This window comes from Sphaerodactylus townsendi, linkage group LG06, assembly GCF_021028975.2.
Source record: "Sphaerodactylus townsendi isolate TG3544 linkage group LG06, MPM_Stown_v2.3, whole genome shotgun sequence".
Classification (NCBI taxonomy): domain Eukaryota; kingdom Metazoa; phylum Chordata; class Lepidosauria; order Squamata; family Sphaerodactylidae; genus Sphaerodactylus; species Sphaerodactylus townsendi.
In genome coordinates, this window is record NC_059430.1 from 335,544 (window position 1) to 361,754 (window position 26,211).

Below are 26,211 nucleotides of genomic sequence, written 5' to 3' on the forward strand. Positions count from 1 at the left end.
GGCAATTACCTTTTCTCAGCCCGCATCACATTTAAATCTGCCTCACATAAGAAAGTGCTCAAACAGGTTTACCTCTCCCTCACTGGTCCGCTGCACCTCTTTCCAGGAACCCATCCTTCAAAACTCTGACTTTAAAAATGTGGTCCTATTATCCAGCTGGTACCTTTCCACCCTTGATTTCCACCCATTATTGCAAGTTCTACGCTCTGCTGCCAACGGGAACAGCTCCCTGCCCTCCTCAAATATGTTTGGTCGAAGGTTTTCGGGGCCGGAATTAACTGGCTTTTGTGGCCTGTGTTCGAGGGCACAGGCTAATCTGGTTCACCAGATAAGCCTCCGCAACTCAAGTGGCAGAGCGGGGAATCAAACCCGCTGCTTCAGATTAGAGTGCACCTCCTCTTAACCACGCTGGCTAAATAAAACAAAAACCTAGAAATGGCCCTCTTCCTGCTGACGCTTTTCTTGTTCTTCTGCAATGATCCAGATACTGAAACCCACCTCTCATGAGAACAACATAAGAACATAAGAAAGAGCCTGCTGGATCAGACCAGAGTCCATCTAGTCCAGCTCTCTGCTACTCGCAGTGGCCCACCAGGTGCCTTTGGGAGCTCACGTGCAGGATGTGAAAGCAAGGGCCTTCTGCTGCTGCTGCTCCAGAGAACCTGGTCTGCTAAGGCCTTTGCAATCTGAGATCAAGGAGGATCAAGATTGGTAGCCATAAATCGACTTCTCCTCCATCAATCTGTCCAAGCCCCTTTTAAAGCTATCCAGGTGAGTGGCCATCACCACCTCCTGTGGCAGCATATTCCAAACACCCATCACACGTTGTGTGAAGAAGTGTTTCCTTTTATTAGTCCTAATTCTTCCCCCCAGCATTTTCAATGAATGCCCCCTGGTTCTAGTATTGTGAGAAAGAGAGAAAAATTTCTCTCTGTCCACATTTTCTACCCCATGCATCATTTTATAGACTTCAATCATATCCCCCTCAGACTTCAATCATATCCCCCTCAATCATATCCTTCCTCTCCAAACTGAAGAGTCCCAAACGCTGCAGCCTCTCCTCATAAGGAAGGTGCTCCAGTCCCTCAATCATCCTCGCTGCCCTTCTCTGCACTTTTTCTATCTCTTCGATATCCTTTTTGAGATGTGGCGACCAGAACTGAACACAGTCCTCCAAGTGCGGTCGCACCATGGCTTTATATAAGGGCATGGCAATCCTTGCAGTTTTATTATCAACTCCTTTCCTAATGATCCCCAGCATAGAGTTTGCCTTTTTCACAGCTGACATGCATTGAGTTGACATTCCCATGGAACTATCAACTAAGACGCCCAAATCCCTTTCCTGGTCTGTGACTGATAGCACTGACCCCTGTAGCCTGTATGTGAAGTTTGGATTTTTTGCCCCCATGTGCATCACTTTGCATTTTGCTACATTGAACTCTCATGATGATCTTTCACGTGGAGAGATCATCAGCTGGTGGAAGTTCTAAGCAAAAAAAGGGTTCAGATCCTCCCCTCAAAACGCTGGCCTTACCAGCACTGCCTTCAGCTTAACAACAAGTCCGGTGTGTGTGTGTGTGTGTATGTGTCGATAATACACAGATCTATGCAGAAGCATCTAATCTGGCCCTCTGTTCCCCCCTTAGTACATTTGGAACAATAAACTGTAATCCCATGCAAATTCATCTGAGAGCAAGCAGCATTGGACAAAGCAAGACTTTCTTCCACGTAGAAATGCATAGGACGGCGCTGTTAGCGGCCCCCTTCAAAGGGAGAAAACGCTAAAGGCCATAAATAGCTACAAACAGCAGCCGCTTTTCTCCTCCCACCCCAAACTACAACAGTGGGAAGTGCCATCAAGTAATAGCCAACACACAGAGATCCTGCGGGGTTTTTAAGGTGAGAGAGGAACAGAGGTTGTTTTATTGGGGTGCTGTGTGGTTTCCGGGCTGTGTGGCTGTGTTCTAGCAGCATTTTCTCCTGATGTTTTGCCTGCATCTGTGGCTGGCATCTTCAGAGGATCTGATAGTAGGAAAGGAATCCTATATACTCCACTTGCTTCCCTACTATCAGATCCTCTGAAGATGCCAGCCACAGATGCAGGCGAAACGTCAGGAGAGAATGCTGCTAGAACACGGCCATACAGCTCGGAAACCACACAGCACCCCAGTGATTCCGGCCGTGAAAGCCTTCAACAATACAGAGGTTGTTTTATGTTTTGTCGAAGGCTTTCACGGCCGGATTCAACTGGTTGGGGTGGGTTTTCTGGGCTGTGTGGCCGTGGTCTGGTGGATCTTGTTCCACAGTCTTCCCTCTGTGATACACCTCTGAAGATGCCGGTCACAGATGCAGGCGAAATGTTAGGAACCAGATCCACCAGACAACAGCCACACAGCCCGGAAAACCCACCACAACCAGAGGTTGTTTTAAGAACATAAGAACATAAGAACTAGCCTGCTGGATCAGACCAGAGTCCATCTAGTCCAGCTCTCTGCTACTTGCAGTGGCCCACCAGGTGCCTTTGGGAGCTCACGTGCAGGAGGTGAAAGCAATGGCCTTCTGCGGCTGCTGCTCCTGAGTACCTGGTCTGCTAAGGCATTTGCAATCTCAGATCAAGGAGGATCAAGATTGGTAGCCATAGATCGACTTCTCCTCCATAAATCTGTCCAAGCCCTTTTTAAAGTTATCCAGGTTAGTGGCCATCACCACCTCCTGTGGCAGCATATTCCAAACACCGATCACACGTGGCGTGAAGAAGTGTTTCCTTTTATTAGTCCTAATTCTCCCCCCACCCCCCCCAGCATTTTCAATGGATGCCCCCTGGTTCTAGTATTGTGAGAAAGAGAGAAAAATTTCTCTCTGTCCACATTTTCTACCCCATGCATAACTGTATAGACTTCAATCCTATCCCCCCTCAGACGTCTCCTCTCCAAACTTTGCCATTGCTGGCCTTTGTGTAGCAACCCTGAACTTCTTTGGTTGTCTCCCATCCAAATATTAACCAGGACTGACCCAGCTTAGCTTCTGAGACCTGACGAGATCAAGCTGGCCTGGGCCATCCAAGTCAGGGGCTCTGCCTCTCGCAACTGTATTCATTCCAAGCAAGGGTGTTTTTTTTTCTGTTTTGACTTTTGTATCTTGGCCCACAACCTTTCTCTATTTACAGTATCAAATGCTGGTTTTAGGTAAGACAAAGACAGCGTACAATCCATTCTTCTTTAGATATTTCCCAGCCAGATGAGACGACATTATTTCATCATGCATGACTGAGCAACCCTTCCTGAAACCAAACTGTTCAGGTCCCAGAATACTGTGAGCAGCCATCTAAGACTTCAACTTGTGCACAACATGAATGGCATACAGCTCGTCCAACACAGAGGACAACCAAATAGGTCTGTCATTCGTGGGATCTAGGTGAGTACCCTTATTTTTATAGATCAGTGATGGCGAACCTATGGCACGGGTGCCAGAGGTGGCACTCAGAGCCCTCTCTGTGGGCACGCGTGCACAGAGTTCATCGTGGGGGGGGGGGCGAAAATCACACCCCCACACACATCTAGGCTGGCCTGGGCCGTTGGGCATGACATGTAGGTAACCCTGTTAGGTAACCCTTGGGCCCTTCCTTCCTTCCTTCCTTCCTTCCTTCCTTCCTTCCTTCCTTCCTTCCTTTCTTTCTTTCTTTCTTTCTTTGGCCTTAGATCAGGCGCATGTGTATATATGTGTTTACATAATCTGGTTGTTTTAATTTATTTAAGCATAAGCATTTTATTGTCATTGTGCACGCACAACGAAATTTACAATTATTTTATTAATTGCTGCTGAGTTTTAATGGCTTAATTTTATGTTGTATTATTTGCTGTTTGGAACAGCCATGTTGGGAGCCGCCTCGAGCCCTTCGGGGATGAGGCGGCCTACAAATTCAATCAATCAATCAATCAATCAATCAATCAATCAATCAATCAATCAATCAATCAATCAATCAATCAATCAATCATTAAGTGCTGTTAAACCCCACTGATTTTCATGGGAAGAACTAAAGCACAATCCTTTACCTGGGAGTAAGTTCGGTTGCTGGCAATGGGGCTTGTTTCTAAACCCTCCTAGGGTTGTGATTCACCCATTCGAAGCGTTGCACGATTGCTTCAAAGCAAAGCCACCAACTACCACCAAGCTTACTCCCAAGTAATGCGCGCCTTGGAGCCAACTGTTTTGTCTAAACTAAAACCTCAGTATTCAGGTTAAATTGCCGTGTTGGCACTTTGCGATATTTATCAAACCCACTTATTTGTTTTGGGTGGCAGTTTGGGCACTCGGTCTCGAAAAGGTTAGCCATCACTGTTATAGACGGTGCCACAATTGCTGACTGGTAGTCTGCAGGGATCTCTCCTCTCGAATCAACCGTGCTAAAAAGGACAGCCGTGAGCAGAACTCACCAAGGAGGGCCGAAGAGGAACGATTCAGTTTTAAGAACAATGAGAGCACTGTCCTGTCTAATGAAAATGGTTTTTATTTCTGTGCATTTGAGTTAAATTTCTTTGACTTGAGTTTCACTGCACATTAAAAAAACTGATTTAGATGCTGGGCTTGCTCGCACAAACTCACGTTGGGTAGGCAGCCCTGTGATAACCAGGGGTCACAGGCCTTTGGAGAGGTTCGTCGACACTCTGGTGAACGCCAGGGAACGGCTTCTTCTTCGCTTTTGGCGTGTTGGTCATTATCTAAGGGACACATAAAGCAAAATTAGCTGTTTCAACAACATTGGCCCAAAGGGCAGGGGACAGAACGAGTGGGTCGACACTCCTTTTTTCTCCTTCTGGGACATTGCCGGTATCCAATTTCAATTGGCCATGCTGGCCAGCCAATTGGCCATGCTGGCAGGGGCTGATGGGAATTGTAGTCCATAACATCTGGAGTGCCAAAGGTTCGCCACCACTGAATTAGAGCATGTGACTGAGGGAGTTCCAAAGAACTGTGACTAGCAGGAATGTAAGAGAGCGGAAACACACCTGGTTCACCAGATAAGCCTCTGCCTCTGGTGATAAGCCTCTGTGAGCAGCAGTGGCGTAGGAGGTTAAGAGCTCATGTATCTAATCTGGAGGAACCGGGTTTGATTCCCAGCTCTGCCGCCTGAGCTGTGGAGGCTTCTCTGGGGAATTCAGATTAGCCTGTACACTCCCACACACGCCAGCTGGGTGACCTTGGGCTAGTCACAGCTTCTCGGAGCTCTCTCAGCCCCACCTACTTCACAGGGTGCTTGTTGTGAGGGGGGGAGGGCAAGGAGATTGTAAGCCCCTTTGAGTCTCCTGCAGGAGAGAAAGGGGGGATATAAATCCAAACTCTTCTTCTGCCGCTCAGGTGGAGGAGTGGGGAATCAAACCCAGTTCTCCAGATTAGAATCCACCTGCTCTTAACCACTACACCACACTGGCTCTCAAAATGTTTCAACAGCCACTGATTCAGAGAGGTTTGAAAAGAGCGTTGATAACTTCCAAGGCTAGCAGCCAGGACGGCTGAAGGGGATCTCCATGTTCAGCATCGGAAGGGTCGAGAACATCAATCACCACTGGCCACAGAGCAGAGATGGAGAGCCCAGCTTCCGCTGGAAAGGTTACGTGCCGCACTGGACGGAGCCCTGGTCTGATGCAGAAGGGCCGGTCTCCTTTCTTGTGGCCAACCAGCTGGGCTTGTTTCCCTGGCCATTTATTCTTCCTAGAGAGCTGGAACCAGAACTTCTGGTTTGACCACTGAGAGTTCCTGGGAAAGTCATCTGCACAGGCTGCTGGGTTTGCCCGGAGCTCCCAGCTCCTACGGGACTGCATCACCCGCATCACCCACATAGGCCACTGCGGTCGGCAGCGGCAGAACTGCTGGTGATCCCTGGCCCTGCGACGAGGCGGCTGGCCTCGACCCGGGCCAGGGCCTTTACAGCGCTGGCCCCTGCCTGGTGGAATGCTCTACCTCCAGCTGTACGGGCCCTGCGGGACCTTGGTGAGTTCCGCAGGGCCTGTAAGACGGAGCTATTCCACTGGGCTTTTGGAGGGGCCGGCCGCAGTTCCACCGCCCCCCACTGAAATCAAAGCTGCCGGTCTGGACCACCTTGCTTGGGCCCTAATTCCATCTCCTCCCCTTCTTTCTTCTTCTTTTTTGGCCTTTTCGATCGGGCGCCTGCGTGTGTATGTTTTACACAATTTTGTTGTTTTAATCTATTTATTGTTATTAACTGCTGTTGTGTTTTACTGGGTTCAGTTTTTATGCTGTGTTAAATTGCTGTTGGAAACAGCCACGTTGTGAGCCACCTCGAGCCCTTCGGGGATGAGGCGGCCTATAAATTTAATGAATGAATGAATGAATGAATGAATGAATGAATGAATGAATGAATGAATGAATGAATGAATGAGGGCCCCAGGGCCAAGTCCCACCGGGATGGCCCTTGACATCTGAAAGTGTCTGGGGGGACACCCAAATAATCCGTGCTGTTGAGTTCCCCCACCCCGCCCCGCCCCCTCAAGCAAAGTGATACTTACTCCTAAGTATTCTGTGGTCAAGAGTTTCTCTCCGGTCAGCTCTCCCTCCTGAGGCTGCAGGACTTCATCCTTGTCCAGGTCGGCTTCCATGCTGTTATGGTCCTCCTGTCACGACAAGGGAGCGACAAGTTAGCTCATCCAAAATGGCCGACTGCGACGGTCCTGGGGTTGGAGGTCCTTGTCCAGGAGGCCGGCTAAAATGCCTGGTCTCAGGGCCTACGAAATTATACAGAGTGTAGAACAGGGCTCCCCAGCAAATGTGGAGCCTGTTGGGACCTTTGGAAGGCCAATACAGGGCAACAGGTGCAACCACAAAAATGGCTGCTGTGGGAGGCGGAGCTAAGCCCAAAATGGCTGCCACAGGTGATGGAGCCAACCACAAAATTTCAGGAAGGAACTTTGAGTACAATGCTTCAAAGTTTCAGGCGAAAGGTCTCTTTAACAAGGATGCCTTTTAAAATAAAAGCCCTGTTTAAAAATATTTTCTCATGCACACACACAAAAAAAGTATACCTGTTGAGCTAGCTAATAAAGCCTCCCGTGGCAGTACCTTTCATCGTTTTGCAGAGATCTAATTTGGCTACCTGTTTTATACACAACATCACCCATCTGTCTTTCTAAAAACCTTTGTGGGCTCCAGAAAAGGTGTTAAGAACATAAGAACAAGCCAGCTGGATCAGACCAGAGTCCATCTAGTCCAGCTCTCTGCTACTCGCAGTGGCCCACTAGGTGCCTTTGGGAGCTCACAGGCAGGATGTGAAAGCAATGGCCATCTGCGGCTGTTGCTCCCAAGCACCTGGACTGTTAAGGCATTTGCAATCTCAGATCAAGGAGGATCAAGATTGGTAGCCATATATCGACTTCTCCTCCATAAATCTGTCCAAGCCCCTTTTAACGCTATCCAGGTTAGTGGCCATTACCACCTCCTGTGGCAGCATATTCCAAACACCAATTCGTGAAGAAGTGTTTCCTTTTATTAGTCCTAATTCTTCCCCCCATGTTGAGGACCCAAACCTACTGCATTGTTTACTATATTGTGTCTGATGACTACGCTGCCAAACTCCCGTCCTGACCCCAATCCAACTTTAAACTGCAAGCTTTAAGCAAGCAGTTTAAAGCTCAACCCAAGCCCCGGGCATCCCAGGATCAAGCTGAGCAGCTGGGATGACCGGCTCCAACTTTATGCTGTTGACTTTGTTTGATGCGGGGCTGTTTTATTAGGGGCTCAGCTCACCCTGGTCCAGCTTTAAACTGCAGGCTTCGAGCTCGACCAAAGCCTGCTGTTGGTTACTCTGGACTGCATACTTATTTATCAGGTTAGTGACACATAAGCTGATGATGCGGATGTTGCATGGGGTAGAAAATTATGAACGGGGTAGAAAATGTGGACAGAGAGAAATGTTTCTCTCTTTCTCACAATACTAGAACCAGGGGGCATACATTGAAAATGCTGGGGGGAAGAATTAGGACTAATAAAAGGAAACACTTCTTCACGCAACGTGTGATTGGTGTTTGGAATATGCTGCCGCCAGGTGGTGGTGATGGCCACTCACCCAGATAGCTTCTTTAAAAGGTGCTTGGACAGATTGATGGAGTAACAGTCGATCTCTGGCTCCCAATCTTGATCCTCCTTGATCTGAGATTGCAAATGCCTTAGAAGACCAGGTGCTCAGGAGCAGCAGCAGCAGAAGGCCATTGCTTTCACATCCTGCCTGTGAGCTCCCAAAGGCACCCGGTGGGCCACTGCGAGTAGCAGAGAGCTGGACTAGATGGACTCTGGTCTGATCCAGCTGGCTTGTTCTTATGTTCTTATGTTGCAGGAACAACATGTAACCATGTAAGCCGTTCCACAAGTGGAAGGCACAGATAATATCAAGAGAGTCCCTATAGGGGCAACGATAGCAAAGTTTCTATAGGGGCAAAGGTCAGTCGCATTCCTCAGACAAAACAGTTGGCAAGGTGAACACACTTCATCAATGGCCAAAGGCCCTCTGAGTACCGTGGTTTGCAATTTTATAGACACTTCCTGAAATGATTGCTCAATCCCAGTAAACATTTCACGCAGTTTGAGGGCGTAAAGGAAGTACGAAACTATCCTCCAAGGCAAATAATGCCGAATCGCCTCCATAACGACAAAAGTCAGGACAAAGAAGGTCCGGGTACTGACATCACTTAACTGGATCTTAATTTAATGTTTATATCAACACAAACATTGAGGCCTGTCCTTCAAATAGAAAAGGGCAAAACTCTACACCGGCTGGAAAAAGGGTGGCTGGCAAAGAAGAGTTCTGATAGAAATGGCAAGGGATACGCCAAGGAAGGGAGAAGCGGCCAGAGAAATTCTAATCTAATTCAAGGGCATCGCCGCTCTAACAAAATGTTCTTTGCAAACAGTGTTAGCCAAAGAAATGACCAAAAGAGCTTGCAGTGTGTTTAGACACGTTGAGTACTGTGCAGATGTGTAATCAACGTTGCATTGATTCTTAGATTGCCCAAATGCTGAAAAGGACCCTTGTGAGGGGGCATACGTTGAAAATGCTGGGGGGGGGAAGAATTAGGACTCCCTATATCTTTGAGGGCTATATCTTTGAGGGCTTCCCTATATCTTTGAGGGCTTCCTGCAACAGGCGAGCCTTTGTTCCAGCAGGTCGTTCCATTGGACAAGTCTTGCTTGTTGAAGACCTCAATAAAGATGGAAGTGAACCGATCACACAATTTAACCTCCTGAGGGCAGATAATTATTTCCTGCATTCCAAAAAGCACAGGCTTTCAGGTGAGTCAACCAATGGCTATTTGCTTTCCCCCACCCCCACCCCCACCCCTTTTAATATCCTGTTCAGAACCTGCTAATCCTGGTGACATTTAGAAAAAGGTTTCCTGCAAACCTCATTTTCGAAGAGAGGGATTACCCTGATGCCACAGGAGGAGCTGGGCTTTGGTGGAAAACCTGCCTGCTCTTCTCGCTTTTATCTTCCAATCTGCTTTCGCTTGCCCCTAATGACTAGGAAACACACATGAAGACGGGAGGGGGCTGGGTGGGTGGGTGGGTGGGCGGGCGTTCCGCTCGGAGCTGTCTTTTATGCCCCTCAAATATCTATTCGCACAAACCGTAAAAACACCAAACGCGTGTGAAGCTGCCTTCCGCTGGGTCAGACCCCCGGTTCATCAAGTCTTGTCTACTGAGAATGGCGACGGCTCTCCGGGGTACGCCGTGGAGGCATTTCAAATTGCCCGCTGCCTCCTTGGAAGCATGCCAGAGAATGAGCGAAGAGATAGAAAAAGTGCAGAGAAGGGCAACGAGGATGATTGAAGGATTGGAGCCCCTTCCTTATGAGGAGAGGCTGCAGCGTTTGGGACTCTTTGGTTTGGAGAGGAGACGTCTGAGTGGGGATATGATTGAAGTCTATAAATATGCACAGAGTAGAAAATGTGGACAGAGAGAAATTTTTCTCTCTTTCTCACAATACTAGAACCAGGGGGCATCCATTGGAAATGCTGGGGGGAAGAATTAGGACTAATAAAAGGAAACACTTCTTCACACAACATGTAATTGGTGTTTGGAATATGCTGCCACAGGAGGTGGTGATGGCCACTAACCTGGATAGCTTTAAAAAGGGCTTGGACAGATTGATGGAGGAGAAGTCGATCTATGGCTACCAATCTTGATCCTCCTTGATCTCAGATTGCAAATGCCTTAACAGACCAGGTGCTCGGGAGCAGCAGCAGCAGGCCATTGCTTTCACATCCTGCACGTGAGCTCCCAAAGGCACCTGGTGGGCCACTGCGAGTAGCAGAGGGCTGGACTAGATGGACTCTGGTCTGATCCAGCTGGCTCGTTCTTATGTTCTTATGATCCTGTTGTATCTCGGAAGCTAAGAAGAGTCGGCCTTGGAAGGGGGAACACCAAGGGCAAACCACCTCCGCTTCTCCCTTGTCAGGGGGATGCTGTCTAGGTGATTGAGATACATTCCCAGAATCGTGCAACTGCTTAAAATAACAAATTGCTGTTGCTATAAATATATATGTAACCAGCCTGCTATTTATTTATTGATTGATTGATTGATTGCATTTATAGGCCGCCTCACCCCCGAAGGGCTCGAGGCGGCTCACAATGTGTCTGTTCACTAGGACAGCAAATCGACACAGCACAAACTCAAACCCATTAAAAGCAGCAAGCAGTTAGTCAGTGAATCTAATAATGGAGTAAAAAACTTAAAACAACAAGGTTGTTTAAAAACAGGCGCCCGATCTTAAGGGCCAAAGAGGGGTGGGAGTAGGCGGGGCCCGAGATGGAATCAGGGCCCAACCAGGACAGAGAAAACAGGCAGCCTCAGTTTTCAGCGGGGGCGGTAGAATCGCGGCCAGCCCCCCGCCCCCCCAAGGCCATCCACTGCCATAAGAAGGGGTCTGTTGTGGAGAGAGGAAGGGGAAAGAGTTTGTAAGCGGCTTTGAGACTCGTTACAGTTCAAAAAAGTGGGGTATAAATCCAAACTCCTCCTCCTCCTCTTCTTCTGCACAGCAGCCCCTCAACTAAGCTTACTGTGTGGCCATTTTTACTGCCCAGTTTGCTCCTGGGCAGCCAGAACCACCACTCGGGAAGGAAGGTCTACACCAGTGTTTCCCAACCTTTTTGAGGTCAGGGTACCCTTGACCTCACTCTTCATATCTCACGGTACCCCTGCCGCCACCCTCCACCTTCCCCTCCCATTGCCCCTGCTTGCCACACCCCCCACCTTCCCCTCCCAGGGTGAAGGGTAGCACTGGGGGTGGGGGTGGCTGCTGACCTTGTGGCAGGCCCTGCCCCATGGGCCAGCTCCATGTCCTTGCTGGCGCCGGTGGGAGACACCACAAAAATGGGGGGGCGGTAGTGTTGCCGCGGTACCCCTGGGACATGCTCACGGCACCCCAGGGTACCACGGAACCCTGGTTGAGAATGGCTGGTCTACACACACATGCGCACACAAATATATATAAAATAACACGATGAAGAAGAGTTGGGATCGATACCCCGCCTTTCTCTCCTGAAAGGAGTCTCAAGGTGGCTTATAAACTCCTTTCCCCTCCTCTCCCCACAACAGGCCCCTTGAGAGGCAGGTGGGGCTGAGAGAGAGAGAGTTCCGAGAGAACTGTGACTGGCCCAAGGTCACCCAGCCGAAATGTAGGAGTGGGGAAACCAATCTGGTTCATCAGATAAGAATCTACCGCTCAGGGTGAGTGGGAAATCAAACCCATCGCTCTGAACCGTTACACTTCTCCCCCACCCGTGCCTAAAAGAACAATGCCTTGGTGTTGTTGAACAAACCAACAAAAGCACATTCCTGGCATAGCAAAGATCAGACACACCTGTTTCCAACACAAGGAAACTAAGCAGCAACTGCGCGATACCCCTGACGACCCACTGGTTTTGGACAAATCCCAGCTCAGACATAGAAACCAGATGGTGGTCTTGAGGAGGGGTTAAGAACACACACACTCTCCTCAGTGGTGGGATCCAAAAATTTTAATAACAGGTTCCCATGGTGGTGGGATTCAAACTGTGGCGTAGCGCCAATGGGGCTGGGCGGGGCACGACGGGGGTGTGGCCGGGCATTCCTGGGGCGGGAATATATCTTTTTCTGCGCCGGTCCTTGGGCGGAAAACGAATGCACGCAGGCGCAGGCTGCCACGCACGCCGGTGCACCTCCTGCTAGACTGCTTCAAGTTCTGCACGCTACTGCTGAGAGGAGGGGCGTAACTAAGGCAAAAATCACGGGGCAAAATCACCCATTAGTAACCCCCTCTCGGGACACACAAATAATTAGTAACCTACTCTCGGGAACCTGTGAGAACCTGCTGCATCAGCAATTACTGTTCATGATGCAAGAAGGATGTGGAAATGTGTTTTTTTTGATGGGCCATTGTTCTCCCGGGCACGGGTGGGGAGAGGTAGTATCTGGTTATTCTATGTATATTTCACACCCGGAATCAACTGTGGTTTTTCCAGGCTGGCTGGTCGTGGTCTGGCAGTTTTTGCTCCTAATGTTTTGCCGTATCTACGGCTGGCATCTTCAGAACCATGTGCTGGGCACGGCAGAGTCGTGTCACGAGTGAGATGTGCTTCTCCCCATGGAGAAAGATGTGGAAAGGGAGAGTTCATAGCGTGCCAGAGAGAGAAGCGCATCTCACTGTGACGTGGCTCTAAAAATGCCAGCCATAGATGTGGGCAAAACGTTGGGAGCAAAAACTATCAAACCACAGTTACAGACAGACAGACAGACAGACAGACAGACAGACAGACAGACAGACAGACAGACAGACAGACAGACAGACAGACTGAATGAATGAATGAATGAATGAATGAATGAATGAATGAATGAATGAATGAATGAATGAAGAGCTGGATTTATATCCCCACTTTCTCTTCTCTAAGGAGACTCAAAGGGGCTTACAATCTCCTTGCCCTTCCTCCCCCAACAACAAACACCCTGTGGGGTGGGTGGGGCTGAGAGAGCTCCAAAGAACTGTGACTAGCCCAAGGTCACCCAGCTGGCATGTGTTGGAGTGCGCACAAGCTAACCTAATTCACCAGATAAGCCTGTGCCACTTAGGTGGAGGAGTGGGGAGACAAACCCGGTTCTCCAGATTAGAGTGCACCTGCTCTTAACCACTACACCATGTGGGCTAGAGAGAGAAAGATAGATAGATAGAAAGAAAGATAGAAAGAAAGAAAGAAAGAAAGAAAGAAAGAAAGAAAGAAAGAAAGAAAGAAAGAAAGAAAGAAAGAAAGAAAGAAAGAAAGAAAGAAAGAAAGAAAGAAAGAAAGAAAAATATAGATATAGACACATGCAATTTTGTGTGTTTCCGTGTGAGTGTGAGTGTGTGTGTGTGTGTGATGAGTTGTCGTTCTAGCAGCTCAGGAGCAAAGTGGGAAGTAATAATGGCCACACAGCAAGCTCAGCTGAGGGGCTCCAATAGTGACACTAGCCAGGACTGCAGGGACAGATAAGTTCAGGGTTGCAAACAACAGGCACGACCGACCGACCGACCGACCGACCGACCGACCGACCGACCGACCGACCGACCGACCGACCGATCATCCATCCATCCATCCATCCATCCATCCATCCATCCATCCATCCATCCATCCATCCATCCATCCATCCATCCATCCATCCATCCATCCATCCATCCATCCATCCATCCATCCATCCATCCATCCATCCATCCATCTATCTATCTATCTAATGTTATGCAAGAAAGACGTAGGAAAAAACAGTTGAGAGAGAGCAAGGGACATTCAGACACAAACCGAATCCTATCTGGGAGCTTTGACTGTTGCAAGCTTATATCCTGGAAATCTTGTTGGAGTTGATGGTGTCACCGGACTTGAGATAAGATTCATGTACCTGGTTCAGGGGGATTAATACCCGAGCGAAATTCAACAGCCTCGGAAAGGCTCAGACGAGTTTGCACAGAAGGGCTCGTGAGTTGTGAACAAGCACTTCCCCTCTCAGGAAATGCTCTTCGCCCTCCTCCTGATAGGAAGGAAACCTGTCCCGCGCTGTTAAAAGATGTACCTGGGAAACCGACCTTCAGAGCAAAGTTAAATGCAAAACAGCAAGGACTGATCGGGGTCACCACAAAAGTTCGTCAGCTGTTCCTGGGGCACATCTTGAACCAGCAAAACACCACTTGTTGGGGGGAAGTGGAGACATTGTGTGAATTATGACAGGTAAAACCCTGTCAAAGGAAGCACGGTACTTCTGTGTTCACTGAAGAAGAAGAAGAAGAAGAAGAAGAAGAAGAAGAAGAAGAAGAAGAAGAAGAAGAAGAAGAAGAAGAAGAAGAAGAAGAAGAAGAAGAAGAAGAAGAAGAAGAAGAAGAAGAAGAAGAAGAAGAACAACAACAACAACAACAACAACAACAACAACAACAACAACAACAACAACAACAGGAGGAGGAGGAGGAGGAGGAGGAGGAGGAGGAGGAGGAGGAGGAGTTTGGATTTATATCCCCCCTTTCTCTCCTGCAGGAGACTCAAAGGGGCTGACAATCTCCTTGCCCTTCCTCCCTCTCAACAAACACCCTATGAGGTAGGTGGGGCTGAGAGCTCTGAGAAGCTGTGACTAGCCCAAGGTCACCCAGCTGGTGTGTGTGGGAGTGCACAGGCTAATCTGAATTCCCTAGATAAGCCTCCACAGCTCAGGCGGCAGAGCTGGGAATCAAACCCGGTTCCTCCAGATTAGATACAGGAGCTCTTAACCTCCTATGCTACTGCTGCTGGATGACTTTGGTCCAGTCGTTCTCAGCCTAATTTACCTCATAGGGTTATTTTGAGGAGAAAATGGAGGAGAAAAATGTAAGCTGCTTTGGATCCCCAGGGGTGAAAAAGGCAGGATAACAATAAAGTAAAGGCAGTAAATCATAGAATCATAGAATTGGAAGAGACCACACGGGCCATCCAGTCCAACACGCACTTCTACCGTCGCTACATCATCGGCCTGTCCTGTCCTCTGCCGTATTGGCTCTCCCTCCTAATAGAATACTGCACGCACCCATTTTTTCTGACTGAATATATTCCCTGGTCAAAATGGTTCTGCAGGTTTCTGTAGAGCTCCCAAACTCTATTTGGCCAGATACAATAGTGGGACAGAAAAAAAAGCTAACTTGGGGCTTTTTCGCACACACGGTTTGTTCTTGAATTAAGGCAATCCGCATCGACATCCTGACCTTTTTGTTGCTGTTTCGTCGCTCAAGATCATTCACACATCACCAGGTTGTTGTGGATGTTCTTGTTGATTCAGAAACCCCTTGATTTTGCATTGCCCTGGAATCCAGTACAAACGAGAGTTCTGATTGGCTGTTGTGCTGTCCAAGGGTGTGTTCCGTGTGACGCTTGGCCCCCGTCATCATGAGCTAACGAGCTAATGAGTCAGCGTGATTTCACTATCTCAGTGTACCACTGCGTTGAGAACTCGCTATCTCGAGATATCGGGGCGGCGTTGGAAACAATGCACTGCATGAGGCCGCATCGCTGGTGAGGAGGGGCGGGAGGAGAGACGGAAACAAAACAGTGAAATGTGCGCGCGCAACTGGCAAGCTCTACCGCATCCTGATTGGTTGAAGGTAATCGCATCACACAGTGGGCGTGATCCCTCGCGGAAGTCGCTTTGTTCCGAAGTTGGGCGCTTTTGCACCTAGGCACCAGATTGTGGGGGGAATCCGTTTTATCCAAGAAAGTTGCACAATTATCGAGCGACAGGAAAAATGTGAGACAAAAGCTGAAATGAGCGACAGATTAGGGGTCGGGCCACATTACGGCTCAAGTGTGTGTGAAAAAAAGGCAGAAACCGTGACGACCTCATATATTAAATCAAGAACAAACCGTGTGTGCGAAAAAGCCCTTGCATGCCAGAGCCTGTGATGACTGCCTTGTGCATCAGCTGTGAGCGTCTGAAAAACTATCTGCTCCATGCGGCCACGGAGACAAGACCACAGAGCGGGCTTTTATAAACATGCTGTGTTTGAAGTGCTCAGAGGCCCGAAGTCTGCCTGGAGCGAGAATAGGCCCATTATGAGGAAGCAGGCCTGGACTCTAGAAAAACGAGAAACGGCTTCCTTTCCGTTCTGGGGATGAAAGCTCCTCTGTGACTCGAGAGGCCAGGTGAAAAATCTCCTCCCATTCATTCCAACGGGGCCTACGCAGAAGCCCCTCCTGGTAAAGGCTACCCAGAGTCACTCGGCCGCTGCCAGGCGCACTCCCAGAGAAGATGCTCAGACTTGCTATTAATAGCCCACAGAGCATCTCTCTTTTTATTTCCAGAGCGGAAAAGAGAGGCTGGGCCCCGACAAGAAGGCTTTTCAAGCCCTCGACGTTGGTTTGATTGATTTTGCCAGGAAATCTCCCACCAGCGCGGTTGTGCTAGAACAGGTATGTCGGCGATGGCTCCGCTGGAGGAAGGCAGAAATGACGGGCTTTTCAGAATAAAAACCACAGGGCTGCAGTGGTTAAGGGCAGGAGGACTCTAATCTGGAGAGCCGGATTTGTTTCCCTGCTCCTCCACAAGAAGCCAGCTGGGCGATCTTTCTTTCTTTCTTTCTTTCTTTCTTTCTTTCTTTCTTTCTTTCTTTCTTTCTTTCTTTCTTTCTTTCTTTCTTTCTTTCTTTCTCTCTCTCTCTCTCTCTCTCTCTCTCTCTCTCTCTCCCTCTCTCTCTCTCTTTCTTTCTTTCTTTCTTTCTTGATTGTTTTACATACCGCCCTATCCTCAAAGGGCTCTGGGCGGTGTACAACAAAGTTAAATTATAATACAGCTAAATACAATCAAAAACTAAACAATTAAATTCCAATTCCAACTAAACAATTAAATTCCGACAATTAGTAATTGCAATAAATTACTAAATCCCCATTAAAACAGCGGTTAATACAAAGTTTAAAATCGAAATCGGGCACCCAGCAAACCCATTTTAAAACCCTCCCTAAATGGGAAGACTGCTGGCTCCATCAATAAAAAGGTGTAAACAGAAACGAGGATAGGAGGGGGGGCACCATCAAGATGGGGGCACCATCTTGGGCCAGTCACAGTCCTCTCGGAACTCTCTCAGCCCCACCAGCCTCACAAGGTGTCTATTGGGGGAGAAGCAAGGAGAGGAATTTGTCAGCCACTCTGAGACTTCTTACAGGAGAGAAAGGTGGGGTATCGATCCAAACTCCTCAAAGGCAGGGGTCACCAACCATTTTGAGCCTCGGGGCACCTTTGGAATTCTGACACAGAATGGAGGGGGGCAGGCAGGGAGGCAGGGAGGCAGGAGGCAGGCAGGGAGGCAGGGAGGGAGGGAGGCAGGCAGGCAGGGAGGGAGGAGGGAGGGAGGGAGGGAGGGAGGAAGGAAGGGAGGCAGGGAGGGAGGCAGGGAGAGAGGGAAGCAGGGAGGGAGGGAGGGAGGGAGGGAGGGGGGAGGGAGGGAGGGAGGGTGGGAGGCAGGCAGGCAGGCAGGCAGGCAGGCAGGCAGGCAGGCAGGGAACTTGAATCCTGAAAATCATCTCCATCTTTAAGGTACTACTAGCCTAGAATCAAAGTATTCTTACTGCATACCCCCATGGAAGGAGGGAAGGAAACAGCATCTTCGGAGGGAGGAGGAAATGGATTGCAATGAAATGATAGCTGGCAGCAGCAATTGGGGGAAGCGACGGAACTGTACAGATTCTGAAAATGTTGCGCCTATGTCAACATTTTCAGAAATTTTCCACCTTTCAAAAATCGCTAGGTTCTGCCGAATATTCAGCTTGGCCCTGAAGACCAACACAGAAACCGTCAGATTGCTACACAGGCAGGCTTGAGCCGTGGTTACTGAATCTGGTTTCCAGCGGGGTATCTGGTGCAACCTCTGTGTTGCTGAGAATCACAGTTCCCAACTAAAAACAGCACAAATATGGCAGCCTCAAATTAGTTCTTAGAAGGAATCATCTCTGTAAAACTCATTACAGCTAAAACCAGAGAAGGCCAATGTAGTTTTGGGGGGCGGCGACAGAACCCAGAGTCAAACCCCTTCTCTGCGTCACCTCAGGAGAGTTACTTCTCCTCAGCATAACAAGCATCATGGGGGTTTTGTGAAGAAAAAATTACACACTTGCACTGTGGAGAAAGGAGGGTGAAATGCTGCAATCAATGCTTTTGGACTTCCAGAGAGCCAGTTACCTCATCATTATCTTCCTTCTCCTCATCGTCAGACTCCACACTGTCGTCCAGTGGCTCTTCTGAAAGAAATGAAGAAGAAGAAGAGTTTGGATTTATATCCCCCCCTTTCTCTCCTGCAGGAGACTCAAAGGGGCTGACAGTCTCCTTGCCCTTCCCCCCTCACAACAAACACCCTGTGAGGTGGGTGGGGCTGAGAGAGCTCCGAGAAGCTGTGACTAGCCCAAGGTCACCCAGCTGGCATGTGTGGGAGTGTACAGGCTAATCTGAATTCCCCAGATAAGCCTCCACAGCTCAGGCGGCAGAGCTGGGAATCAAACCCGGTTCCTCCAGATCAGAGTGCACCTGTTCTTAGCCACTGCTCTTAGCCACTAACCCGGACTTATATGTTCATCCCAATTATAATAAATGATTCAAACATCCGTTTGTACAAAGTTATTTCAATTATTCTTCATGTAACTGACAACACAATTAACCTAACACTAACCCTATTCTAATCTCATATTCATGAAAGTCATAAAGTGCAATACATTTATATAAAGTGCCAGTGTCAATGAAACATTATCAATATACACTTTTCATAATATCCTCATATGCATACACCAACAATTCTTTGTAGTTGTCTTCAGAAAATGATTTGTTAATTCTCATCACATTAATTGCCAAGTGTATATCAAGAAGTCCGTATAAGACAGTGGTGGCAAACCTTTGGCACGCCAGATGTTATGGACTACAATTCCCATCAGCCCCTGCCAGCATGGTCAATTGGCCCTGCTGGCAGGGGCTGATGGGAATTGTAGTCCATGACATCTGGAGTGCCAAAGGTTCGCCACCATGGGTATAAGACTTCAAATGGATAAATTCCAAAAGATCATCTTCTGAAAGAAAACCAGGAAAAAGAGCAAGTGGGAAAAAGAGCCAAATTCTTGGCTTTCAGTTCAACAGGCATCAGTGGGCACCATGCGGAGGACCCTGGCGCTAGGGGATTAAACCTGCAGCAAAGTGATTGCAGGCTGGCTTTATGGTGTGGTCAACCTTGAGACCACATTGAGACGGAGGCTGCCTGTTTTTTCCATCTTGGTTGGGCCCTGACGTCATCTTGGGCCCCGCCTACCCCCTACCCCTTTTGGCCATTAGATTGGGCGCCTGTTTTTAACAACTTCTGTTGTCTTTATTGTATTTACTTTAGTAACTGCTGCTCCAAGTTTTAATGGGTTTAAGCTTTATTTGTATTGATTGCTGTCTTAGAGAACAGCTATTATCGTGAGCCGCCTCGAGCCCTCCGGGAATGAGGCGGCCTATAAATCCAACAATAAATAAATAAATAAACCTGCATCGTATAAAACGTTCAAGGGCACCGCTGCAAAATGTACACAACTGGATTCACCGTGATGTGTCGTGATGCATGGCAGGTTGAATTCTGCCATGTAGTAAAAAATCTATTTCATAATGGTTTGCCCGCCTAAATCTCTGTGGGGGCGGGGGGGGGGGGCATTTTCACCAATCCTTGCCTCCTGCAGGAGACCTCCAATTCCCTCCAGGCCGTTCCTAGGGGTCTCCCACCTCCCAGTGGCAGCCATTCAGGGGGCACTTTGGGCTGACACGGGAGGGGTGATTAATTGATTGGAGGGGGATATCAAGATTTTCCACATTATCAAAGTTCAAAGTGTGATTACCAGAGTCTGCGATAAAAACTATCTCTGGCCTCTTATTAAGAACAGCAGTTGTAACTTGCAGCTGTAAGTCAAATTAGGAAAACAAAAAGGATTTCACTTGTGGGGAAATGCAGCCGGCACATCGACCTCGAAGCCATCTTGGCTACATAAAGACCTAGCCACATTATCCATTCTGGCCCCACACTGCTTCGGTTTATCCTAATTTCCACACATTTTTGTGCCTTCGGTTTCTGCTTCTTTCTTTCTTTCTTTCTTTCTTTCTTTCTTTCTTTCTTTCTTTCTTTCTTTCTTTCTTTCTTTCTTTCTTTTTCTTTCTTTCTTTCTTTCTTTCTCTCTTTCTCTCTCTCTCTCTCTATCTATCTCTCTATCTCTCTATCTCTCTCTCTATCTATCTATCTATCTGAATATTCTGAGAGACCCGTCTCATCCAGCACACTCTCTTTTTGAACTGTTACCATCCGGCAGACGATACAGGTCTATCAAAACTAGGACAAAGAGGTTTAGAGACAGCTTCTACTCTAGAGCTGTGGCGATGCTGAACTCGCGGCTTCGTGTTGATGTGTTTGGGGCTGTGTAGGGATGGGTGGAGGAAGGGGAAAGTGAGGATGGGGTATGAGTCTGGAATTGTGTGCATTGAGGAATGCTGCTGTAAATTTCGTTGTGCGTGCACAATGACAATAAAATGCTTTGCTTTGCTTTGCTTATTAACCACCCTTCCCCTAGGGCAGTGGTTCTTAACATTCCTAACGCAGCGACCCTTTAATACAGCTCGTCATGTTGTGGTGACCCCCAACTCTAACATTTATCCAGGGGCGTACCTAGGCAGGCTGGCGCCCGGGGACAAAACCTGAGTTTGGCGCCCCACCCCCCGCCCGGCGTATGGGTGGCCACCCTCCCCCACTAAGACCAAACAATGATTTTTTTGTACCAGCTCACGAAACACCTCCCACTCCCATCAAAACATACATGGCTCTCTCCCCACCAACTCTTTTCCTAATCACAACAACCCTATGAGGTAGGTTGTTAGCCAGAGAAACAACTCCAAGCCAGTGCAAGTGGGTATTAAGCATGTAAATCTCTCACAAATCACCCCCAGCAAAACATTTACCAAACAAATGTCAGCATCATCTCTCACAAAACACCTCCAGTGGAATCCACCCCCAAACAGCATCACTTTCAATGGTGTTTAAACTAGGGAGCTCAGATTCTTCTTTTAAATCCACCTTAAAGGGAGAATCTGGGGTCCCTGGTTCAAACAAAATGGGAAGTGATGCTGTTTGGGGGTGGATTCTCCCCACCCTGAAACAGCATCACTTTCTTTGAGGGTTGGAGATTCAGATGAAAACAAATAGCAGATTCGGGCTGGAATTGGGCAATTTAAGCAACATCTCGACAAAAAAATTATCCCGATTATGTCCCCGCCCAAATATGAACAAAATGAGAATGCAAGGTATTTTGTGTTTTTTTTTGGGGGTATTTTTGGTGTTTTTTAGCTGGCCTGGGTAGGAGGAGTGTAGTTTTAAAGCTAGCAGCACCATGATTTCAGGGCATCATCCAGAGATCAGTTCTCTGATGGTGCTCGGCCACTTCCGAAGTTTAAGATAGCTTATTCAGGGGCAGCAAAGCTATGGATGCCCAAATGAATGCCCCTCATCTCTCATTGCTTTTCAATGGGAGTTATCCCTTTAGTCATGGGGGTTACCCATTTGAGGGACTTCATAACTTTGGTCCCCTGAACATAACTTCACCAAACTTGGATGGCCTCATAAGAATAGTTAAAAAGATGATACCCTGAAATTTTGGTGTCACTCTAGCTTCTTAAAATAAATACATCTCTTCCAGGGCACCCTTCAAGAAATTTGTCGAAGATTGCTTAGTTTAGTGACTCTCTTTGCTCCATTGTGGAAGCTAATGAGGAATTTCTTGAGGCAGGCTGTACATTTTGAAGATAGAGGCTTGCCAGACATCTGCAAGGTGGCTCCAAGAGCCTTTGAGTAATAGCATCCGCTTCGGTGAGCTTTGGCTTCTGGAGTGGGAGTTGAGAGAGAGTTCTGAGAGAACTCAGCCCACAGGCTTTCTCATGTGCAGGAGCCGGGGAAACAAAATAACCCTTTGGGGCCCATAAAACTGAACCCCCCAGAAAGCAAAGGCCTCCCAAACCTGGATGCTATTACCAGGGAGGGCCCTCCCTGGAGCCACCCCTGAAAGTCTGGTGTCTCTATCTTCAAAAAAATGTGCAGCCTGCCTACACACACTCAGAAATTCCCCATTGGCTACAATGGAGCAAAGTCACTGCAAAACAAAGCAATCTTGGGCAACTTTCTGGTGCTCTGAGAAGGCGTGTGTGGTTAGTTAGTGACACCAAATTTTCAGGGTCATCTGTTAACTATTCTTATGATGCCACCCAAGTTTGGTGAGGTTATACCAGGGGGACCAAGTTATGGTCCTCAAATGGGTAGCCTCCCATCTTCAGGTTGGGGCTCCCATTGAAAAAAAACAATGGGGATGGGGGGCACCCCCTTTTGGGGGTCTATAACTTTGCTCCCCCTGAACCAAACATCACCAAATTTGGGTGGTATCATCAGGACAATCTCTGGATGGTACCCTGAAATTTTGGTGCCGCTAGCCTTAAAAATGCGCCCCCTGCAGTCCGGAGTGTGAAAAACACTTTAAAAATTAAAAAACACACAAACGACCATGAAATGTTGGCGCCCCCCCCACGTGACCAAATGGGGGGCGCCCGGGGACAAAGGGTACCCCCTGTCCCTAGGCAGGAACGCCACTGCATTTATCCATTTTACAGATGGAGAACACTGATGCAAAGAGTCTTAGGCGACCCCTGTGAAAGGGCCGTTTGACCCCCAAAGGGGTCCCGACCCCCAGGCTGAGAACCACTACCCCGGGGGGCTCAGGGCGGTGGACAACAGTGATAAAAACAGCTTAAAAACATAACATAAACAACTAATTAGCAATAATAAAACCAGGAACCATATAGCGTCAGATGGCGTTTCACCCTCCCCCCTCCCTACCTTTGTGCCCACGGGAGGCCAGATGAAATGGCAGCAATGTATTTAACCAGGCTGGCCAAATGCCTGGCGGAACAGGTCCGTCTTACAGGCCCTGCAGACACTCTGCAAGTCGCACAGGGCCCTGATCTCACCTGGAAGCCTGTTCCACCAGGTGAGGGTCAGGGCTGTAAAAGTCCTAGCCCTTGTAGAGGCCAGCCTGATAGCTTTAGGGCCAGGGATCACCAGGAGGTCCTCCTCCGATGAACGGAGGGGCCTAGCGGGGCGATATGGGGAGAGGCGGTCTCGTAGGTATGCAGGTCCAAGGCCGTGAATAGCTTTGAAGGTCAAGACCAACACTTTAAACATGACCCGGAACTTGATCGGCAGCCAGTGCAGATGGTATAGGACCGGAGTAATCTGGCCCCTGCTCGATGCTCCCGTAAGAAGCCTGGCTGTCGCGTTCTGTACGATTTTCAATTTCCAGATCACAGCTAAAGGCAAGCCCGCGTAGAGCAAGTTACAGTGGTCTAGCCCGGAGGTGACCGTTGCATGAATCACCGTGGCTACTTCAGGGCGGGAGAGATACGGGGCCAACTGGGTTTTCCACTTGGGTTTTCCACTTGGGTTTTCCCTCTCATTTCTCTGGAAACAGCTTTTGCTCAAATCTTTTTCTAGAAACTTGATTTTTAATTGTCTTTTTTTTGGTGATAGAAACATGAAACAAACAATTTAAAGGGGGCACTGTGTCACCACTGATGACATCACCCACAACAGCAGCACCCTCCCGGCCACATGTGAAAGAAAATAAACTAACTCCACCAGTGGGGAAATGCAAAAGGAAGGCAGACATGAGGAAGAGCTGTGTTCAAACTGATTCCAGCGGTCATAGATTGTCTGCCAACAAAATCACAAGAAAGCAGAGTGTGCGGAAAAGCTAACTGTACGGGCAGAAGTCCTACACACCCAAGGAACCAATTCCTATTTCACCGAGTTCAAAGCTACAATTCTAAGCACCCCTCCACCTACAAATTAGCGGGGCTTAGATATGTGTAAACAAAATTATGATCACTCGAGGGAAGCGAGACACTATGCCAAACTCCTATAGGATTGTGAGGCCAGGGCTGCTACACGGGCTTACCTTCAGCCATGATCCGGAAATTGAAACTCGTGCAGAATGCAGCAGCCAGGCTCCTCTCTGGGGCAACAGCTAGGGACCGGATTACGCTGGTCCTATACCAACTGCACTGGCTGCCAATCGAGTACCGGGTCATGTTTAAAGTTTTGGTATTGACCTTCAAAGCCATTCGCGGCCTTGGCCCTGCTTATCTGAGGGACTGTCTCTCCCTATATCGCCCTTCTGGGCCCCTCCGCTCGTCGGAGGCGGACCTACTGGTGATCCCTGGCCCCAAGGCGATCCGGCTGGCCTCTACAAGGGCCAGAGCCTTTATGGTTCTGGCCCCTACCTGGTGGAACAGGCTCCCAGGTGAGATCAGGGCCCTGCAGGACTTACAGAGTTTCTGCAGGGCCTGCAAAACAGATCTGTTCCGCCAGGCGTTTGGCCAGCTGGGATGATGTCAACTCCGCCATAAGAACATCTGGCCTCACGTGGGTATATAAAAGGGGGAGGGAGGGGTTGAAGCCATCTGTAGTCTTGGTATTTTATGTATTATTTTATGTAAATTATATATTATGATGTTTTAAATTGTTTTTATTATTGATGGACACCGCCCTGAGCCTTTGGGGAGGGCGGAATATAATATAATATAATATAATATAATATAATATAATATAATATAATATAATATAATATAATATAATATAATATAATATAATATAATATAAATCAATCAATCAATCAATCAATCAATCAATCAATCAATCAATCAATAAATTTAAAAAAGGCTGCAGGCCTGAGCAAACCTCTCAGAAATGGGCAAGGCTTATTTCTAAGTCAACCTGCTCTGGACCACCACGTAGGTCAAGACAAGGGTCACGGGAACTGACTTCGAAGCCCCAACCCTTTTGGTTTCAAAACTGCCTCCAGTTCTCTGCCCCAGAGCACGAGCGTTTCACGATTGTTATGGAATATCTGCAGCCCAGATAACGGTCTGTGTCCCTCTGACCTGATTTAAGTTGCTTGATGATAAACTCAATCTGTTGGATCATGTCGGCATTTCCTTCCTCAATGTAGCACCGCAGAATGTCTTCCATTTCCTGGACGGGTCAGAAAACAGAGCTGCGTGAGCGGTTCGCAGGGGTGACCTCGGCATAAGGTCATTCTGCTGGTGATGCTTTTGCGGAGGACCGGAAAGATGGGGTAAAAATGCTCGGCCAAGCGCTGACCTTCTGTCCTGCCCGGCAGCTCTGGCTCTCTCTCAGGAAAAGCAGCATCCGAAACATGCAACAGCAGACATGTCTCTGCCACTGCGACCAAAAGCAGAGAAGAGGCTTGCCCGTTTAAGCCATCAGCTCCTGATTCCGAGGATCTTTCCGCACGAGCGGAATAGAGCGCCCCAGGGATGGCAAAAACGCTGTCCCTGGGGAGGCGTTTGTATGGCAGGGGCTGCTGCAACGTAGCGGCGCTGTGCTCGCGCCGCCCAAGCAGCATGGAAACGCCCCTTTTGAACCTTGCTCCACGAGCAAGGTTTTTCAAAAGGAAGAAGAAGAAGAAGAAGAGTTTGGATTTATATCCCCCCTTTCTCTCCTGCAGGAGACTCAAAGGGGCTCACAATCTCCTTGCCCTTCCCCCCTCACAACAAACACTCTGTGAGGTAGGTGGGGCTGAGAGAGCTCCTGGCAGTCGGAATGACTAGCCCGCCGTCTTCGAAGCCAGCGTGTGTGGGAGTGTACAGGCTAAGCCAATTCCCCAGCGCATAAGCCCGTCCACACCGTAGACGATCCTGTGCCTGCAATCAAACCCGGTATCCTCCAGATCAGATACCCGAGCCCTTAACCTTCTGGGTGACCTTGGGCCGTCCCGGTGCTCTTCAGAGCTCTCTCAGTCCGCAACCCGCGAAAAGGGTGTTCGTTGTGGGGCCGTGGCAGCGCAAGGCGATTATAATGCAGCCTTCGAGTCTCCGCAGCGGCGTACAGGCTGGAAAGCGCGGATACACATTCAAACTCTTCTTTATGGAGCAGCAGTGGCGTAGGAGGTTAAGAGCTTGTGTATCTAATCTGGAGGAACCGGGTTTGATTCCCAGCTCTGCCGCTTGAGCTGTGGAGGCTTATCTGGGGAATTCAGATTAGCCTGTGCACTCCCACACACACCAGCTGGGTGACCTTGGGCTAGTCACAGTTCTACGGAGCTCCCTCAGCCCCACCCACCTCACAGGGT

The 26,211-nt window shown here is 48.6% G+C and overlaps 1 protein-coding gene across 2 annotated transcripts in view; it reads right to left on the bottom strand.

Moving 5' to 3' along the window:
* ARMC9 (armadillo repeat containing 9) overlaps nucleotides 1-26,211 on the bottom strand; it is a 127,669-nt gene that overhangs the window by 24,188 nt on the left and 77,270 nt on the right. For both annotated transcript variants that reach the window (XM_048502029.1, XM_048502028.1), the window contains 4 exons: nucleotides 25,001-25,091; nucleotides 18,197-18,255; nucleotides 6,525-6,629; nucleotides 4,603-4,718 (listed from right to left, as the gene is read on the bottom strand). In XM_048502029.1, the coding sequence (XP_048357986.1) occupies nucleotides 4,603-4,718; nucleotides 6,525-6,629; nucleotides 18,197-18,255; nucleotides 25,001-25,091 (371 nt within the window). The remainder of the gene's footprint in view (nucleotides 1-4,602; nucleotides 4,719-6,524; nucleotides 6,630-18,196; nucleotides 18,256-25,000; nucleotides 25,092-26,211) is intronic.